At 39.0% G+C, this 21,547-nt stretch overlaps 1 protein-coding gene across 2 annotated transcripts in view; it reads right to left on the minus strand.

Moving 5' to 3' along the window:
* PLCH2 (phospholipase C eta 2) overlaps window positions 1-21,547 on the minus strand; it is a 100,844-nt gene that overhangs the window by 9,774 nt on the left and 69,523 nt on the right. For both annotated transcript variants that reach the window (XM_074924554.1, XM_074924555.1), the window contains 14 exons: window positions 20,525-20,728; window positions 19,332-19,452; window positions 17,211-17,382; window positions 16,846-16,953; window positions 14,168-14,326; window positions 12,141-12,233; window positions 11,585-11,685; window positions 10,554-10,651; window positions 9,550-9,732; window positions 8,999-9,106; window positions 8,689-8,813; window positions 6,602-6,686; window positions 5,969-6,115; window positions 4,943-5,022 (listed from right to left, as the gene is read on the minus strand). In XM_074924554.1, coding sequence (XP_074780655.1) covers window positions 4,943-5,022; window positions 5,969-6,115; window positions 6,602-6,686; window positions 8,689-8,813; window positions 8,999-9,106; window positions 9,550-9,732; window positions 10,554-10,651; window positions 11,585-11,685; window positions 12,141-12,233; window positions 14,168-14,326; window positions 16,846-16,953; window positions 17,211-17,382; window positions 19,332-19,452; window positions 20,525-20,728 — 1,784 coding nt within the window. The remainder of the gene's footprint in view (window positions 1-4,942; window positions 5,023-5,968; window positions 6,116-6,601; window positions 6,687-8,688; window positions 8,814-8,998; window positions 9,107-9,549; window positions 9,733-10,553; window positions 10,652-11,584; window positions 11,686-12,140; window positions 12,234-14,167; window positions 14,327-16,845; window positions 16,954-17,210; window positions 17,383-19,331; window positions 19,453-20,524; window positions 20,729-21,547) is intronic.

Raw genomic sequence — 21,547 nt, forward strand, 5'->3', positions numbered from 1 at the left:
AAGAACACACTATAAACAAGTGAAGTTAGTCAGGGTGATAGTACTTCATGTATTTCAGTACTTATTGAAGCATTAAACAGATATATAATCACCATCATAAATCTCCCGCCATCATACAACTGATTTACACTTCAGTGAAACAGTTCCGGCATTCCTGTAAACATTCCAGGTGTACTTGCCAACTTTTAAAGCAAGAGGCTGACGCCTGATAAAGAGTATGTTGGTTTTGCTCTGGTAGAGCCTCATACACATAAATCACTTCGAGAAAGAGGTATTTCCCTTCTAATCTACTTCTCCTCCTTTGTTCCCTTTATTTCCCAGTGAGATCAAACTCTCTTTAGTAGCTGTAGCATAAAGAATGAATAAAAATAGAGTCCGTAAGCCTATGATTGAAACACATTGTAAGAAACCCATGATAAAATGTGACCAGCATCCATGCTTGGTGGCACTTGCTGTCAGTTCAATTTTTACACTGTGAGGCCACATTTCTGCAGCGCCAGCCAATGGCACAGAAATGTCTCATTTAAATTACAGTGGTTTGTCTTTTCACCCCAAAATATTCGAGTGCATGCTCATACATTTCGAATTTTGCTTTGTAGGTCTGAATGGATAGAAATTAGCTGCACTGTACAGTAAGCTTGGGTTAAAAGCTGCTTTTATTCTTAAGTGTCCTGCAGAATCTGGCATACAGGATCAAGGTTTATTTGTCTGACACAAAGCCCAGTGAAAGCATTCAGAATATTAATTTTATAATTGACTGAAGTTTAGTTACCACGTTCCAAGATCAAGCATTAGGAGGAGATGTTTAGAAAGAGACCTAAATTAGCCTTTAACAGTAAATACAGATAAGGTAAAGAAGGCAGGGACTGATTTTTCCCATACAAGGCAAAGAAAATGTAATTTAAATATTAATAAACCTTCTGTGAGAGCCAGACTATTGAATAGTCTGCTTAGACCATTGTGGATTCATTTTCACTAGAAAGCTTCAAAATGAGATTATGTATTTGTTAAGGAATGAAGGGGAAAAAAGCATTCTGTTCCAATAGAGACAAGTTGGCAAGTACATGAATTTATTGCTGTAAAAATCAGACCATATAAATATATGCAAAACCCAGAAAAAATTGTCATACATACACACACACAAATAACATCCAACAGAAATAAAAGCAAAGCACTGATGGAATGGGTGACGCAGTGCAGGGCCCCAGGTATCATTCTAGCTTATTTGGTGCATCTTTGTTAAGCTAGTCACTCTTGCTTGAATCAGTGGAGTGATTCAAGAACCCAAAGACAAGTTTGGTTAACTTAGAAAAAAAAAAAAATTTAAGAAAAAGGGGAAGAAAAAAAAAATAAATAAAAAAAAGAGAGCCATTTTGACGGAGATCCAGAACATGTGCTTTTAGCTTCTAGTCCAGCTTTTACAGGACTTTTTCATTCTTTAAAGCAGACTTGAAAAACAGCACAAGAGGCTTTCCCACAATTTAGCAAACAATTAACTAATAATGTTCTTTTCCGTGAAAGAAGTGGTTTGTATTCCAGTGCACCAGAGGAAAGACAGTAGAGGTAGAGACTCAAAGAAGAGCAAAAGGGAGGGTATAGAAGGACTTTTATCCTGGATCTGCTTCACACATGGAGGGCTCTCTGGCTGATCAATGACCCAACAGAACTGACCAAGTCATTCCTTACATGAATTGAAGAGCTTCAAAACGCTAAAAAGGAAACATTGATGCTAATGAAGCAACTAGTTAGAGGCATGCAGGTGTGTGGTGGTGGTCACTACACCTCCCTGAGACAGGAGGGGGTACCTTCAAGGCGTCTAAAAACGCTCTGCTTCTAAAAGTAGACTTTTTTGACATAGAGAAGCCCACTGAAATTACAAACAGACAAAGTAAAGGCAAAATAACAGTGAGGGAGGATCTCAGAGATATGCACATCTAGAAAACCACAAGAAATTCTGCAATACATGAATAGACTACAGAAGAGACAGAGACAAAGAAAAGCGTCTCCAGGAAATAGTGCAATCTAAAAGAGATTTCAGTTAAACACAAGTTAAGGTGAAAAAAAAAAAAAAAGTCTTAGACTCTGCTTTAGTAATACCAAGCTACTGAGCAGGTAGAATATCTACATTTAGAAAAAAGCTCCAAAAAATTAATGCTTGCTTTAGAATATCTGGATTAATAAAGGATGGGTAAAACCAGGCTGATAATTGTGGTGATTTTGCTGCCCATAATTAAGAGAGGGGAAACAGAGAAATAACTCTAGTTTTAACAGATCTCATTAACTGACCAATCAAAGCAGAACATGATTCAGAGAGACCAAACCAAAAAGGGCCGTGTAATATTTGTTCCATGTTTTCAGTAGGTTTTATTAAAAATTATACATTTATAACCAATAAACACATACAAGCTGTCCTTCCAAATGCTTGTATTTTAATCATGTCAGTGCACAGCACCAGCAAACCCAAAGAGACTGCAGTGATAATGAGAAGCAACAAGGGATGTCTAGTGGACTTAGAACATGAAAAGGGAATAAAGCAATCAAAACCACAAGTCAGTGCAGTAGATTGGAAGCTAGTGGATAAGGACAGGGAGGAGACACCATAATACACAAGGGTCTTTCAGTTTAAAACACCAAGAACATCTAATGTTCTCAAAATAGCTGCCAAAGTTTAAATGGGCATGTTGCCCTACTACTAATTATAACTACCACCAGCCAGTTACTCATGAAGAAGCCAATAAAAGCAAATAATTATGAAGGGCTAGGTAAAAGCAAGGATGAAAAAAGAGATAATGTCTTGCAATATTGCCAAAGAGGATTTGAGGTGAAAAGAGCAGTGACCTGGAAGTTGATGAGGTTTAACTAATCAGTGATTAAGGCAGGCAGACCCAGTTTGTCTTTTATTTAAAAATCTCATTTACCAGTGGATACTAAGCTACAGACTTTGACTTCCAATGAAGGAGACTGAATTTTTATCTTTACAATAGTACTGAAGGGCAGTGCAGGGGACGTCACCCGAAAGTAGCAAACTGGAGCACCATGAATGCACACAACACTGGGAAGAGGAGAACAATCTGCCTATTCTCCATCACTTTGACTAAGAACGGAACAGAAAAGGAGAATTTACAAAAAGAATGAGTAGGACTGGCCAGGGCAGTCGTCTTCTCTGCTGGATGCATACAGCAAAGAGACTCTTGCTTTCATTCGGCAGAGGTGAGGGACACAGTCACTAACCAGATCAGGCCAATCCCCACTGCCTCATGCCCAGGGCTGAGCTGTCTGACTTTCTTGTTGCAACAAGTTTGATAGAGTTATTCAAGAACAAAAGATCTGAACACAGGAAGTCCAAAGAAGTTCATAACAAAATTTAAAGCTGTTTGAATCAGGGCCAAGTGTCTTACAGCAAGTGCCTGTAAGGTTACTGAGACAATGACATCCCTTACCTGTCAAAACAGGCAAGAGTTATGTCCTATACAGTCCCCTTGAACCCAAAAATATAGTCAGGAAAGATCTTAGCATTGAAACGTTCAGCCTGCCATCACTTTTCCCTGAAGCCAGGGACTAAACGAGCTTTTTACCACGACCTGGGTGCTAACCTTTTATCTGTGAGAGACCCTACAGTTCAAAACTAAGCACTGCTCATCCGCTGTGTCCTGCTCAGACCAACACCGACCACCTCTCTCACCTAAGTCTTCTAAAGTGTCTTGCTCAATAGAGCTAAATCCGCAGAGATTCATAATGCCACCACAGGGAGTTTCAGGCAAGAGCCCTACTCCTGTCAGGATGAAGCTGCCTAAAGGTTTTGCATTAGACATCAAATAAAAAAGTAGGAACTGAGCTAAAATGTCTAAAGTGACATTCTTTCCAGAAACAGCCCTTATTCCTCTAAACACCAAACGAAGCTTTCCTGGGATTTATGTGTTTCATCCCACAGAAATTTGGATTTAAAATCTAGCAGTTTAAAAAGCTGCTTTTCTTTTCAAGAATTGTTTTAATTCCTCTTGGAGGAACAGCATCCCACGAAAAGGAACTCAGAATTCCCAGCCTGTTCAATGCCGCCTCCTGCTGCCACGATGCTGATATTACAGTTTGCTGCAGAAAGCTCAGCCTGTCGTTGCGAGTGGATATAAACTGGTTCTGAGATTCTCGAAGCACTGTAACATGCTTAGCTACCTGAATTTCATTGAAATTAATACTATAAACGGAACTAAATCCAGTGCACTGCGAGGAGAGATGCTCTCTCATTTTCAGCTGGCCTAGGAAAAATTGGAAGTTAGGGCTTTACTTCCAGCTTGGAGTTATTCACGTGTGTTTAGATATAGCACCCAGAGAGTTGTATTTTTCCTGCACGTGAAGCAAACACAGTCTTAATAACGGAGAAGCAGTGAAAATAAGTTCACAGCTATTACAAGGATCATCTTTCCTCTTCATTTTAAGTGTTATTAGTAGTAAATACTAATAGTATTCTAATAATATAATAATATAATAAAATTAGTAGTAAATAGAAGTAAATAAACCCTAAGAGTTTAATTTATGAAAGCATCAGACAGACAGAGCCTTTATAGAATAAGCTTTGCAGAAAACAAGCACTCACAGTGCAGGTGTATAACCTTTTGTTCAGCAAGGTGCACTTACTGTATTGGACATAATCACACTTATTTATATAAATGTGTGTATGTTGCAATGAAATAACCTTCCCCTATAGCTCCCTCAAAAAGGCACGGGCAAGAATCTCTTTTTATAACTTTCCTTATGATTTTCCTCTACCTCCATGTGTATTGAGAAAGATCTCAGGCTACCATGACAATCAGAGAGATGAAGTTTACTCTAGTTGAACAAATACATTAGCTCGGACCTTCACCCACGGGGCTCCCCTAGCGTGATACACAATCCTGTCAGTTCAGTACGAAAGCGAGCTGCAGCGCGCTGCCCTGCAGGCACTCACCTTACCACAGATGTCATTAATAGCCACGTGAACAAAGATGGATGCCTCTTCTATACCTTCCAGGTACACGTGTCGGTAACCTGAAACAGAGTGAACAAAGCTGACCAGGAGCTGCAACAGATGATAGGAAGAGCATCTAGAGACTTCCCTTTTGCAAACAGCAAAAGAAATTAAACAGTTGGGCTTTTTTTTTTTTTTTTTCAGCTTCTCCCAGCAATAAGCATTCAGGTTTGTGCATCACCTAGCCACACTCAGTTTTCTAAGAGTCACACCACTCTAGAAACTAAACTGCCATTTCTTCATGTCTCTTCTATTTTATAAAAAAGCCGTGTCCTGTCTTTTCCAATATTCATTATTGCTGCTGTCAATCCATGACTTGACTACATTCTCTCTTGGGGACTTACAGTCCATTATTAATACTAAAAACATTTCAACCAAGTTCATTTTATTGAGACTGGATGTTTTTTTTCAATCTTAAACACAAACTTTTTTCTTTACTTTGGAAAAAAATATACACAGAAGCAGTTTTAATGTGAAAAAAGACTGAATTGAAAAGAGAAATAGGAAACTCACAGAAAATGGCATTTAATAACCTGAATCCCATCATGAGAATAGGTAACTACCTCTTCTATAGTAAATTATTACTGACAGTGATAAATCCAATCAAAACTCTACTGTCTTTCAAAAACTGGTGTGAAGAAAATGGAGGAGAAAGCAGTGTGAGATAACAGGTGTAAAGATTCTATATGGTAGTCTTCCAAACCCGCAATATTTACCCATCCTGCTTAACAATCTTACGCATTTTTTGAAAATCTAGTCCCATAGAGTTGGTTTAGTCTTCACCATCATACAAGTCAGTAATGGACCAAGTTAGAGAACTCAGGGTCCAAACTCCCAGTCTCTTGTTCTAACTAGACATTTCTGCAGCAGACACATGCACACACATTAATTCACCATTTGCAGCTTCAGTTATCATAGAAAAAAGTCCTAGCCAACTGCCTTGGGATTTCACCATTTCTCTCTTACCTGGCATCATACTGCTGAAAGCTATTGTTCTCTGCCCAATAAAATCACGCCCAATTGGATCATGATCCCACACAAGGAACCGAATCAGTGCAATCTCTGGCATGTGTACTGTGAACACCAGCGTTTCCTCCCACATTGGGTTAAAACCTCGGAATGAAGGAATCAACTTTTAGATATTTTGTTCACAAGATGCAAGAAGAAAAAAGACTGCCTACATAACGAAAGCCTAAACTGCAACATCATTCTAAGTTTCCTAACAGTTTAATCAAAATCCAGTGCTTCCACTCACTTCAGCAGGAGACACAACAGCACAAGAATCTGCAAGAAACAGAGTTGGATCTTACTTCAATTTGGCCCTGCTTTCAACAGGTGTTTGGACAACCTGACTTTCTTTTGGCCACAGCAAGCTCAAAATACCCTCCTCTCATACACAATGAGAAGTCAGACAAATGACTCATTTTACACCAACACATTCACAACATTCTACCGACTCAGTCAAATAATTCAACACATCAATTTTTCAGTGCTTGGCCATAACAGGCACCAAATTTAATCTACTCCTATCTTTATGAACAAAACTTGCCTGAAAGAAGATGTTTCAGCCATAAAAAAATTAAAACCACATAATCTTACCATTATCGTCAACTACTCTAGTTTGTTCTTTGAAGCAATCAACAGGTAACCCTATAACTTCTACTTCAACAAATGGATCTATGATCTGGAAAACAGAAAGTAACAGATATTGAAAAGAAAGAGTGACAAAGATGACATTCAAGCACATGGCTTTTACAATGTGGGCATAGAACATTATTGTCTTAAAAATTATTGGCCCTGAGCCTTTTTGTAATGGATTATTATGCTGATAAAAGATCTCTGGCTAAGTCATCTAAAAGCATAATTTAGAATAATCATGTTGTATGTGTTTGTGATCATTTCTCTGTTCTATTCTATTCCTCTGTTCTAAAATGAACTTTAAATGGTCTGAATGTGAACATTTTTTAATTTAGCAGCTATTTGAGTAAAAGCTTTAAAATATATCCAAAACAGATATTATGATAAATATGTTCTAAATCAGCAACATTTAAAAAATCCCAATGAGAATCATCTGCTAGAAGTCTCCGTGTCATCATGGCAGAATAGACAAAGGAATGATCAAAACAAATGGGAAATATGAGTTTTACGTCTGGCCGACGGGTAAACATCTCTTACTACCTTCCATTTCTGGGATGTTTAGAACGTAAGCTTGTAAAACTAGAGCATGTCATGTAGAAGGTTGCTGTGATTACCCAAGCCTAGGGAGCCTTTGACTCTGGTGAGACCTCAAGTGACTTGCAAGCTCCCTGAAGGCAAGAGTAGGAAGGACATTCTGGTGATCACAGAGGAGGGCCACCCTGGCACAGAGTCTCTTCATTCCACTAGGTAGCCACAGAAATATTTCTGTAATTGGCCTGAACCTCTACAGTTTTTAATTAGTGTATAATGTTCGCTTGTGTCCTCTGGAAGGATGACAGAGTTGAGTCAAAGTTTTGACAAAGCTGAGTCCCAGGGTGACACCTCTAGCCTTATTCACAAGGAGTGGGAAAAGGCAGGTAGCTTTGAAATATTAATCTGTGCTCCAGCATGTGATGTGGCTCATATAAAGACCTGTGTTGGACCTATTCAGTTACATGTCATCTGAAACAGCAACCTGACACTCAAATCCACCAGCCATCTCCCAGTGAGAAACACCGAAGACAAGAGCACCTCTAACCAACCATTAGATTTTTTTGAAAGCTTCCTAGTGCTTTCAGATATCAAGAACGTAAACAGACAATGTGATCTCAGCAAGAATGAAGAATCTTTCTGATGCCTAGGAGAACATAAATGTTCCTTGTGCCCTTGTCTGTGTAGAATACTTTGCCACTAAAGAAAAATCAGATGTGTTATATTTGCTCTTTGTTACCCTCTGAAAGAGAGGTTTGATTCTAATTGCAAAAGGCTAAAGGAAATGTTAATTCTGACAAAACTTCATCCTAGCAGTCACTAAAGACTAGTATTTATTAAAGTCATGTGGATGACATTGCAACAGAACAGAAATGAAGAAGAAAAAAAGTTGCCAAGAGGTTGCAAATCGGGCTCTTTTTAGTCTGGTATTTCATCAAGTGAAGTTGCCAGTGGTTTTATAAAACAAATAAGGGATCACCCCCAAAAAAATAAAAAAAAAATAAAAAAAAAATCACTCAACAGAAGCCATAATGACGTACAGAAAGAAAACATGTAATAATACTGTGCTACATGGAGGACCAGGAGCAGATTCATGCAAGCAGAGGGAAGGACTCCCAAGGAACTCTGCTTGCCTTGCTTGACAAGCTCAGCAGTATTCTGTATTTAAGAGACAGACTGACTTGGCTCTATTTTCAACGGTGTTTTGGAGGAAGTAGGACACTTAGAGTACTGTGGTGAGTAGAAATTCATCACGATGAGCTTATTGGCCCTTTTTTGCTTCTCCAGGAGGCACAGCACTGACAAACAGAGGGAAAAATCAAACCATTGCTGTGATGCTTATAAGTGAAGAAAGCCACCTAAAGATCTAGGATGCTAATGACCTAATTTATTCATGTTCTGTGTCTCCTGGAGAAGCAAAAGATAAGTGCAGGAAGTTAAATCCTGATCCTTAGCCCAGCCAGTATGGAAATAAGTTTTCTCCCAACACACCACAACAATCCCCAGTTGTCCCATACCTCTCCTCTGTCTCCCAACATGGAATCACGTGGTTTTGGAAGTTGTTGACCACTGATAATTCTCAGAACCAGCTGTTTCTTCAATTGACCAGGCAATGGGTCTTCAGAATTTGGATTAAAGACACCTGGAAGAATGAGAAGTCAGATAACGTGAAAGCAGTACCATTTGGGGGATGAAACTAGTTATAGATAGCTTCTGGTTTATTTGCTTCTGGCATCAGAAATGCATTTTTAAACAAACTATAATAAGGATCCACACCCACTCTTCTCATGCAATGAGTGATCCACTTATTTTGCCCATTTTTCTTACCTTGACACATGCAGTTTGGTTTGAGGACATAGCCACAATTCCCATTGGCACTGAATTTGGCCCGGTTCAGCTGCAGCATTCTCCCCTCTGACTGGTAGTTTAGTGCAACTATTCAAAAGAGAAAAAAAGGTGATAGCACTTAATGAGTATGTTAACAAGATTCTGTAGAATCAAGTTAAAGGAAGGACACCTAAACACGTTTTCATATGTGACTTCTTGCATGCAAAAAACTCAAATGTTTTATGAAAAAGAATTCTCATATAACATATATCAGCTTCAGGTAGGGAAACTCTCCAGATGAGTCTGAACTCTGAAGTCCTCTTGCATTTGAGAAGTTCATTTATTTCCATTTATCAGACAACTACTTGCATGTAAGACACATGTTTGATGTAATCTATCAAGGCACCAACATAGACAGCAACAAGGAGGACGCAACTGCCAGTGAAGTTGGATGAGCAGACAACTCAAGAGTACTTTAAGGCGTGATTCTGGAGCTCCTATTGAAACACCCCTCCCAAAATAAAACAAAAATATGTTTTCTTTCTGCTCACCAAGTTGGCAGCCAGCATTCCAGAATGGCTGGGGATTGTAGTTGCTAGAATCCACACGGTAAGAAGATGGGTAGATGCGAGACAACTGATGCTGGTTGAAACGTAGATACTGGGCTGGCTTCTGCTGCAGGATCTGGTGGGCTTTTGTTTCACTGAAAGATGAAACCTGCCAGCTGGAAGAGACTACAAAGAAGAGAGGAGGAGATTAGAAGTAGTCTCCTTATTTATTTATTTGTTATCTAGATAAAGCATTCAAAACTACATAGCACTAGTTCCTTATAACTATCGAGCATCATTTGACTGCATCCCACTGAGCAGGAGCTCTGCTTTTCTTACATTACAGCAAAATCATTGTGCTTATAGGAGGAGTTATGGTTGGGAAAATGAAGCTGAATGTAAAGAATGACCTGAATCTTCATTAAGAAGTTTTTTTTTAAAAAAAAAGCCAAGATTTTTTGAACTTGCTCAAGGAAAGTATGTTTTCTGGCAAGCAATTCTCTCCTTCTGCTATTTTTAACTAAAACTTGATTCCTGCCAAAATAAGATGCAGCAAACTTAGAAAGACAATTGAAACATTCTAGAAATCTAATGCTGATATTTCATCAGATCTGACTTGAAAATCTAAACTTTAAGCTTGAAACTCTCTTCAGACCATTCTGCTCAGGAGTTTAACTAAATCCTCTGCTATTTCCCAGGATGTAAGTGTCCTGTGGCAGCTTTTATAAAAGCTAGCAAAGACTACACATGTGCTACCTGTAGTAACTTTTTCTCCTTTATGGAAGCTGTCACACAACTCTAGACTCACTTTGTGGATTCTGAAGAGCAAGTGATCAGCTAGGTCAAATAGTATAGCTTTGTGGTGTGCAGCTCTTCTGTTAAAATCTTTTCAAGGTGGAGGAGAAACAAATAGAAACCCAACTTTTCATATGAAGATACCTAAGATCATAAACCTTTCCGTTTCTCTGTATCACAACTATTCTCAGCAGACTTTTAGTTCAACCTACCTTCAGTTTCAACATCGTGGATGCCAACAGACTTTGTGTATTTCACCAGGTCAGAGAGTGCCCTGGACAGCTTCATCGTTTTCTTCTGTCGGTTTACCCTAGAAAGATAAACCAAATTAATTTCCCATTAATTAAGGGGTAAATTTTATCTTTCATATTTAAAAATAAATCAGGGTAAACAAATATAAGGTTTTCTTCCACCAAGGAGGTACTTGACAGTTTTATAGCACATAAAGCTTCATTGTCAAGGCACAGAAGCAGTAGGACCAACGGCATGGAAGTACAGAGCAAGTCTGTCCTGTGCTCACAGGTTCATGGCAGACAAGAAGTATTCACCTGCTAAGGTCTGGTGGGAGGACACTAACTTGCTTTGGCCAAAGGGTGGAATATCTTTTCATATATATATTTACTTCTCAAGTCAAGTGCTAACAAAAAACCTTTTTTAAATCCCAAAGAAATAGTAAGAAAGTAATGCTCTGATCCTCCTCACTTGCTTCAGGTTATCACTAACAGCATATCTGCTAACCTTCCAAAGAAAGCTCCAAAGAATCCTAGAGCACTGCTTGATCTGGTTTTGTACTGTTGAAGCCTGAAGCTTAAGCAACCATTCTGCAGAGGATCTTTGATGTCAGGATTTTTGAAGAGGCAATTTCAAAAGAAAAATCAAAATCATCACCTGAATGTTGAAGCAACTTCATTTGGCAAATTAAAAAACAATTTAAAAAATCAGCTGGGAACCTGCTGCACTGCAAATTCACCTTCATGGATTCACTGGGCCACCAGTCAAATGGCCTATATGTCAGTTGGATGAGGTCACAGCTCAAAACACATACAAGATTCACTGTACTTTGCTAATCAGTCTGAACAGCACCAAGAGATCATTCTGATGATCTATCCTCATACCAGACTCCTGTCACATACCTGCAGCCCTCATCAAATTGGTCCTAGACCTGACGCATATCTATTTAGTGGGTATATTTATGTAGGTATCTTTTTTAGAAACAAAATTGCCAAATCTCTTGTTAACAAACCTGCTGTAGTGTACAGAGCTCCTGGCTAAATTTGCTTGAGAATCCGAATCATCTTCACCCTCTTCCAGACTTGTTGCCTTTTTCAATTTGCTTCCTTTTTTCTGTGCCACAAGGAAATAAAAGCATAATATCATTAACTGTCTGATCAAAGTTTGAGCAGCTGGATACAATTCTGCTTTGCTATGGCAATGAGTATGGGAAATAGGAGATGAGAGAGTTTGAAATACTCAGTATTGCAGAACCATATGCATGCACATGGGGAAGACTGAGCCCAAGGTCAGAGCCTTTTTATAAAGGAATCACAAATCCTCAGATTAAAGGTGCAAATGAATTCCTGTGTTTTTCAGACTAGATCTTGGATACTTTTAGACCTTGATGTAAATTGAAACTATCTGTTATGCACAATTATAACCCGCTTATCTATTCAGCGAACAGTCTGATAGCAAACCTCTGCCAGACAGTCCAATTATGATATTCCTCTCCGCCACTGTATGCAAAGAAAGGCCTACCCAAGAACACAATATTTAGTGCAGACCTAATCTACCGCGTGGCTCACCTTGCGTTTAGAAAAACTGCCCATCAACGACCGGCTGTGCCTTTTATTGGTACTGAAATCTTCCCCGGGTTCCACATCATCCTCAAGTTTATTCTAAAGCAATCAGACAGAAAGGATAATGTAGCAGACCAAACAGAGTGCTACAGACAGCATATCTGAACCTCATCAGAGGTAGTTTGGGAAGCAATCCTCCTTAAAGTGTCAGCTGAACTGAAGCAGACCAATGCAGACTATTTTTTTTTTAAAAAAAACACAAGTTGAGTACATCAGTTTTGTCCATGGGAACTACCAGAGCAGACATAAATCACACAAAAACCTAACCCCAATATTATTTTCATCCAGGCAAAGTTTGAATGCCCCCATACCACGTACATTCATTGACACCAGGCTGCTTTGTAGCTTAATATTTGAAAAGCATAGTTTAACAGGACTTATTTCTGCCAATTACACAGTTTTACTAGCTACTCCATGGTAAGAAGGAAAGAAAATTCTTGTAATCCTTAAAAATGTATATATTTAATTAATTCCATCAGTTTTTAACATGATCTTACAGTTTGTTTCCTAGCCTAAGAAAACACAGACTATTCTGGTTAACACCTGTGCAAAAGGATTCTTGAAGTCTTGGCCTTGTAGTGGATCTTACAAGAATAACTAATACATAATGTAAATCATTAGGCTTAAAAGTACATACAAAACGCATGCCACAGAAAATTTTAGGAAGCTGATTTTTAGTTCTCATCTAGTTTTAATCCCTAGTTAGTACACCTCCTTATTATTGGCAGATCTCCAATGTTTTTCATTTGTATGCAACAATGTTCCTAACCTTTTTGTGTTTTATTACAAATTCTAAAATGACAATGACTCAAGTTCATGAAGTGTAGCCTGTAGGCTGAGTACGTTTTTATAAGTAAGCATTAAGTATAAAATTAAAATATAAATGTAAATGCATAGAACATAGAGAACCAAGGAAAAAAAGCCCAACTCTCATATGCACTTTTTCTAATGGAAAATAAAATTCTTTCTGTTGAAAAGTCATTTCATGTGTACATTACATGCTCCAATTGCTGTATGAGCAAGAAAAAAAGCTTGGTGTATCTGACAGTGATGTTCACCTGGCATCATCATTAACTGAATGAATTCAGCTATGAATCTGAAGTCAATAATATATGATCTGTTCAATAAGCTAACAAAACACAAGAAATGGAAACGCTAAACACCTCTTTCTCTGAAGTCACTGGAGAAAGTCACTGGACTTTGGAGAGAGAGGTGGTTAGCATTTCAGTTTATATTTTGAAGGGCTGCCATATTTCATTATTCATCTGCAGTAACAGCCTATCCTATCCCTCTGCATCAAGCGTGAATCAAAACCAGCTCCAATTAAAATCTCATTATCAGCAAACTAAAAAGAAGCTTCTAGTAAATGGACACAAATGCAAAAAGTATTCTTCCTTATAACATAGCTTTTATATAAGCAACATGAGTTATTAATAAGATGTTGTGGCAAAATATTACAAGGAAACATTGCAGAAGAAGGGAAAACTTTTTCTTATGCAATAAAATAGCCAAATACGTGGTGGTCAGAGCAGTCGCCCAAGAATGGAAACTATTGCTTCAAAACCCCAGTTCCACCTCAGTTTGAGTGGGGACATGAACCTGGACCTCCCACATCCCAGGTGAACGTTTTGGCTATCTGGTTACTCTTGAGTTGTATTACCTTAGTTAACCTAGACATGGACCTAATGGCGAATAGACTCCACAAAATTCATCATGTGACTCACACTATCTTGTTTTAAGGGAAGTGCTGAGCATTGTTTAGTGTCACTAGTACCCTGAGAGATGCAGACACCTCCGATAAACTGAGCTGTCTCTTGGGGAGTCTCAGAAGAGGTTGAAAAGCCCAACTTTAGACATCCATCTTTGAAAGAACAAGCATTATTGTTATGAAATAATAACACTATGTAGCTGCAGAGACAAACAAAAGAACAATCAGGTCTAGGAGCAACTGAAGTACAACAAAATATGTTCACCTTCTTGCTATCTGATTTTAGACCAGCCTTTCCTGATGATGGTAGAGTGGTAACTGTAAAATTGTTTGGATCTTCACAGTCACGGATTTTGGATTCTTTTATCAGTGAGTCAAGTTTTTTCTTTGCTATATTCTCCACTCTTTTCCTATTAGTAGATGCCTACAAACAAAACAGAATCATTAAACTAGGTAGTGATGAAAAAGGTTGTAGCAATTCCAGCTGGGATTAATGCAAACGAAAATGTTATGTGCAAGAAAAAAAAATAAAGAGGTTCTTCATTTGCATAATGTGAAACAGTTACCTGCAGCTTGGTATCAGACTTAATGTAGGGTATGGAAGCATATGAAACCCTGAAGTAGATGTGAGATCTAAAGTGTAAACAGATTGTCTGAAGTGGTGAGAGAGTAAAACTAATGAAAACAGTTCTAACTAAACCAGGACTGACTGTTAGCAGAGCTGCCCAGATGTAATGTCTGCTACCAGCCAAGGGTGTGCTAACCCAGAAATAGTTAAATATTACTGAGATGACTCCCCATTCTGCACTGGATTAACACGTGCTGTGTTTTGCAGTACACATTCAGTAAAAAGTCTGATCTGTTCCATGGTGCCGTCCAGTGAGCCATTCTTCATGGGAATTTAATAGTGATGGATAGGTGTGGAAATCCTGAGTATACAGTATTTCTCTCACACGTTGGGGCTGATGGACGGCATTCGTATGCTAGGTCAAGGTTGACTCTGCAGCTACAACAGATGCAAGATTCTACTGGATGGAATGGGAGAAGCTTTAGAATCTTAATTTCAGCAGTTCAAGGGCAAAATGCAAGAGAACTCCTGTTCCTTCCTTCTGTGTACATCATAGCCCATGTGAGGAAGTGAGGGAAACTAAAATACAAATCCAGAGTCTTCTTTTTCATCCATGAGGCATAAACTCACAATCCCAGGTCTTTTGAAGAGGTGACAGATTGTGTTTTCTCAGTAGGCCTTAAGAATTCCCAATTAAATTTGTCATGAAACAAGCTATGATTTCCTGAGGTCTTCAAAATTTGGCTTGGAAAGCAAACCAGATGTAGCAAATCTCAGATTTAAAGCAGCAGGAGACCTCACAGCAAAGTGAACTGTTAGTAACAAAGACCATTGATGAGGTCAGCAAAGCAATGCCTACTGAGCCTTGAGTGAGAATAATACACCCAGCCACAACACGTTACTACCTAATTTTATTATAAAAGATGACACTTTTCTTACTGGCATCAATTTCTCTATCCATTTAATGAAAGAAAAATAAACATTATTTGACATCTCTTTATAAATAGCATATGTGTGGGCTAAAAGAATCACGGCAAAAGTAATTTCTAGCAATGAGACCTGCTGACATTTCTGCTTGTTCAATCATCTGGATTAGGATCCTCTTGAAACAAACCATCTTTTAGCCTAGAAATTATTTGGAAAACTTGCAAAATCAAGTACCACGGTGCCCCCGATTTCAGCAAGGTTATCAAATCACCTGTCTTGTTTCCTTTGGGTATTGGAAACAGTCTGCCATGCCTTGGATACAAACAAAAGAACTAGAAAACACAGGAAACCAAGCTGAGTGAGCTTTGTTGATCGGTGAAGCTTCAAAGTCAAGAAATGTCCAATTCTCATTTTATTCAGTTTGCATAGTTCTAGTTTCCCTGTACAGTCAACTCCATAGGTAGCCCCTAAGTGGGTGTAAACGCTTTTTGGTTTAGCTTTCATTTTCTCCCTGTTCAAAAGGGTCATGCCTTGATACCAGTCCTGATCTTATGTAGGTGGGAAGCCTGCTGGACTGAACCATATCACCGCTGGCTGTACAGTACCTTCCACTCTGAAAAGATGCCTCGTCTAACAAAAAAGTGTCAAAAAAACATTAAGTATTAAAACATCACAGATCTCAGCTTTAAAATATTGAAAAGTGATATGCTAAAGCATAATAATTTTAAAAGACAAACAAATTATTCTTCCCTTTTGGTGGGATTATTCATAAAGAAGTTTCCCTTTTAGTTTTAGATGAAAAGGATCAAATCCGTAACACACAATGAGGAAACAGCCTGAGGGAGAGAGGACTCAAAGTGCAATCTCTCTCCAAGGCAATCTAGTTTATGATATTAGAAGATTTTGCTGTGTATTTTATATTGTTTCTGTAAGATGCAATGTCACTTGCCAGAAGATTAAAGTGACAAAAATATTAGCTTTTTAAAAGGATGAAGAAATAAGGGATTTTCAGATCGAAGCAAGCAGAGATTAAAATATTCCCCCTTTTAACACCTCCTTACAGTAAAAATCAACTAAATGCAGCATCCAGCAAACCAAAGGGATGCTCTGTAACACTGACCACAATCTGACTTAAGTAGAATTTTTTTTTTTTCTTTTCTGCATTTGACAGGAAGAACACTATGATGCAATAAAGAACCATGAGATATCGCTACTTAAAATATTAAAAGACACAGAATCCCAAACTTGTAACATAACCGCTAGAACTGGTGCTGCCTAGTATGCACTTCTGTCAAATCTGGCCCCATGAAGGTTTAGAACCTGAAAGACTTGTGATGAATCCCAAAGATTAGACCACATCCACATTCCAGAGAACTCACACAAAGTTTCTTCTCACTGGGACGGAAAAACTTAACATGCATTTACATTCAAACGGTCAATTAACTTACATCTCCATTCATTATTTTGCAGTCATCATCAATCTCATCAGCACTGTCCTCATCAGAAACTTCACCTTCCTCTGCATCATCACTGATGTTGGCTGGAAGTTTCTTCCCCTAGAAGATAAAATGATTACACAGGCAGGTTAGCACGCAGCTCTTCCTATCACACATTTTAAAAAGTAATTATTCAAAGCATGCAACCAGGTTCTTACTGACTGAGAAGACATTTGTTCACAACTTTATGCACCAGGTTCTTAAGGACTGCTTGTTGTAAAGTAATTTAAGTTTGGGGATAAGTGGTAACCAAGCAGAAATCATAATCACCACAAACAAGAAGAGGGATGGACCAAATGAAACCTTAACCTTTTTACCTTAACCAGTATCTTTCCTTTAAGACTTGCTGGTGAAGGGAGTGTGGTAGAATCATCACTGTGCACAGAAGACAGATCCAGTTTGTCCCCCAGAATTTCTGTAAGATACTGAGCCATCTTCTTCTGCTGAATGACACTGCAGTGGTTCTCAATCGACAAGATAACAGGGTACCTGGCAGAGACATAAGCAATTATCATCAACTGCAAATTTAGCTTTTATAGCATTAAGAGGATAAGGGTTATTACTGTCTGAGCCATTCCTGTGACAGGCATCACCACCAGTGAGATCCACAGGGCTTAGTGTGGGCACTGGGCTGATACCCCACTACTCAATCCAAACTGAAGGGTCGATTTTTTTAACACCTACAGGATAATTAAACTTCTGCAATCTGATTTGATGTATTTTTTACCAGGGCACGCTTCTCTCCTTCCTACACTACCCAGTCCTGACCTCTGCTTCCTATCAAAGAGGTTCTAGCAAGCCATTCACAAGGAAAACCTAAATAGACAGTGTCTTCAACTCTCCTCTCCAATCAGTGCTTCAGCCCTTCTGTACTCTCACAGGTAAAATAAAGGTTCCAAGAACTAAAAAGATCCCCAAAGGGGCTTTGTCTTTGCCTTCCCATTTGTGTTAGTTCTTTCATGAAAACTTTTCTAGCTAGTAAGCAGTGTCATAGAGACAAGTAGTCTAGAAGAGCAGAGCAGTGTCATAGAGACAAACCTGCAGGTAAAACCTCTTCTACAAAGACAGTAAGTATTATTTGCAGGTTTAGTTTTATTGTTGTATTTATTGTTGATTCTCCAGGCTGAGAAAGAAATAACAATGTCTGGATGCTTGAAAGGCATCAAGATAAGATTTCCAAAACATCAACTGCAGCGTGGTTGGTGCCACGTGAAAGCACACTGAAGATGCTTTTCTGTTTAGAGATGATGCATTTTTAGGATGAGCACAAAAGCAGTTTGTAGGGCTGAATTACGAAGGATTCATTAATTAAAAACTAATCGTGAATAAAAAGGTGTCTACTCTGACATCTGGCCCTCATTAGATCCTCATCAGGAAAAATGAGACTTTCAGCCAGACAATGCCTGCAGGACAAAACTCTTCCAGTTGATGACTACAGTTAAATTCCTGGCTTTGCCTGAAGCTAGTTCCTTAGCTGAATGTGCAGCCTACCAACAGCTATGCCTCCAGCCTATCCTGGGAAAGAAAACACCTACAAGTCTAAAATATGTTTCATTCAGTACCAAACTCTGACCGAGCATCAATACCTATCAAGAAAAAACTCACCACAAATAATAAGTTGTAATGCAGTCCCAGTTAACTTTTCTGTAAAGCTTTTAAGAACTATAACAATTTCAGAAGCATTGCCACACATTCCGCTGGACAGCTTTCCTTTGATTTATTTACCATGTCTTCAGGCAAACTCCAAAAATTTCAGGCTCACACTAAGTTTACCTGGGCTGAAATTTCAGTGCACGTTTAGCTCTATCAGTGAAGGTAGATGGACTGCTTTGAAGAAGCTACTAGAAAAATTTTTACAGAGATAAACTAATTTATCTGACAAAAAAATAGATAGGTTGACAGACACATTTTGACTCTCAGGGGAGGACAGTACTGCCAAGGTATATGAAACCTCCTATTGAATAATTTTCTGATTTCCTGAGCAATGTGCAGGTAGGGAGAATAACCCATCTCTCTTGAGCAGTCTGCTCTCTCCACAACTGGGCTACCGTCTCTGCATTCCTTTGCTGTTTAACTTGTCTCCTATCCCTGGAGCAACCCAGTGTAACCTTGGCATCGCTGGAGTACACATCCAGTGAGAGATGTGGTTAAACTGTCAGCCATTCCCTGAAAACATTCGCTGTCAAAACATGTTGATCCTTTGGTCTTCTACGAGTGGGATGAAGACAGCCCCACAACTATGTACAGAATGGCCCTGCTCAGGCAGTTTTGCCTTGTTATTTCTTCCTGAAGGCTTTCTCCCCACTGAAAACAACTCAGAATTCTGTCTGGCATATGCAGGAACAGGTTGGATTTTCACTAACTGCCTTTACAAGGATGCCAGGAAACACTCTGGTTTATAGCCCTGAGACTCACAAGTTGGCAGATTGTATACATACTCATTTTTGATAAAGGCATATTTGTTGATAGTTTCAATCACATCTTTGAAGAGAATTTTGGAAGTCAAAGTGTATCCATGGTGGACAATGGGTTCACCGTCGGGCCCATCCCAGCAGTCAACTGTAGAATAGAAACAATGATACTCATCAGAGGAGTAACAGCTGGGGCCACCACCCGTGGAAGACTGTGAGACTCTGCAATTCCCTTCAGCAACCCAGCCAGACATTTACCCAACAAAGCAGGGTATAGGTTCATTCCCACCCTTCATCTGCATCTCCCTCCCACTGTGCTGACGGCCTTCCTCTGAAGATACTCCCTGGCCTTGACATTCTACTGTGTACAGACTGTTCCCATTGTTTGAGAAAGCCCCAAGCAAAAAGATCTCCTTTCAGCAAGTGCTGCGGAGTACTAGAGAGATGACAGAGCACAGCAGTACTTTCATTATGCTAATGCTAAACCTGAAAAGGAAAGCAGAGAATCTTAGCCAAGCTTCTCACACCACAAGCAAAGCCAAGGCCTAGTCATCTCTAGCTCTCCCTGGATTCTGCCTAACTTTATACTTGTTTACAATCACATTTCCATAAAGGTTTCACTGCTCTGAAGCACCCATTGGCATGTCCACAATGTAACCTGAGCAAACCATAATACTGGCCTTCTGAAAAATCGTGAAAACACTGTAATGGTCGGGATATTAAAGATGATTATAAAAGAGGTACTGTCTCAGAAAGGCACTACAAACATCCGAAGGGATTTCACATAAAGGCTTCCTAATCGCTGCAGAGATCGGCAACATTTCACATAATGGAACTCTACCTCCCTTATCAGAAATATCAGCTTTTCTCTTAAGTGTAGCAGAAACTCTGCCATATTTGCCAGTTCGGTTGACACACAAGTATACACACCAATACATCCTACTGAATGTCAGTATCCTCTTTAAAAAATATTTTCACAATTTTTTTTTCCTGAGTACCAATGACACTGCTCTTCAAATATCTGCCTTACTTCCATGCTCAGAAAAATTTGTCCATTCTATGGCAACATTATTTTGTTGTTCGTTATGAAAGGAAGACACCATTTTACTAGGCTTTTTTCTCTACCCAGTTACCATGTCTTCTGCAGAAGTCATGAGTCTTCCTTTACAGAGGAGAAACAAAACCACCGAGTCTATTAATGATTCCTTTTTCGTCTTTACCTTCTACACAACGACAGCCAGATTGCAGCACCCATGCATACATGTCCACCCTAGACTGGGACATCAGTTGATCTCCCATGAGGTAGGTATTATGTGAAGAGGTAATGAAATAGTGACTCAAAGGATAACTCATGTCCTGGTTCACTTGGTAGTGTTCCGGGTTGAATATGTCCCCTGACGGACTCCGCATGTAATTGGTGAAACCTGTGAACAAACAATACTATCAATAATACAGTTTTGTTCCTTTTTGCTGCTGTAGCCTTCTTAAAACCAGCCTAAAAATGCAGCCCTGCATTCACCAATACATTTATGAACACACAAATAAGACAAACAAATAAATAGTACCACCACATCCCAACTGTCACAATGACCAATTGCAATTATTGCTTTCCCGAAATTTCTAGCTGCTTTATACATTTCTCTGCTCTGCCTTTCCTGAAAAAAAATAGGTCTATTTAATCTGAACCTGACATTTTAGGCTTATATTTTTTTGTCAAAAGACTCTGCTGGGACACTAAGTCGCAGGGCATATAAAAGCCTCGAGAGATCTGCGGCCATATCCCGGCATTGCTCCTCAGTGAAATGAGTTGAAAGATAAATGGTATTGTACTTCCTAGAGATGGTTTCTACTGGCCCAACACAGTGTGAATCAAGGGAAATACTCTCCTCTACTTGTCCTGAAAATACCAGAAGAATGTCAGCACACATTGGCTTGTACAAGCAACAGCCTCTAATTTTGATGCGACACCACATGCACAAACATGCGTGTGGATGGGAGAGAGCTGCAGTATTTCATTACTGTCACTTGATGAGACTGAAGTTCACTTGACACCAAAAAAATCAATTATCTGTAGTACTTTCAGTGATGTTACCAGAAGAATTTCTTTTCTGGAGTAGTGATATTCTTGCAAATCATGAAGACATTATCACCTGGACATTTTCTGTATTGCAATCATCACTGTTGTTGAGAAGCAAAGTTTTAGCAAGTTATGTTTTTTATCTTTGTATGAAGTTGCTGCTCTC

The sequence above is a fragment of the Athene noctua genome, chromosome 22, assembly GCF_965140245.1.
Source record: "Athene noctua chromosome 22, bAthNoc1.hap1.1, whole genome shotgun sequence".
Taxonomy (NCBI): Eukaryota; Metazoa; Chordata; class Aves; order Strigiformes; family Strigidae; genus Athene; species Athene noctua.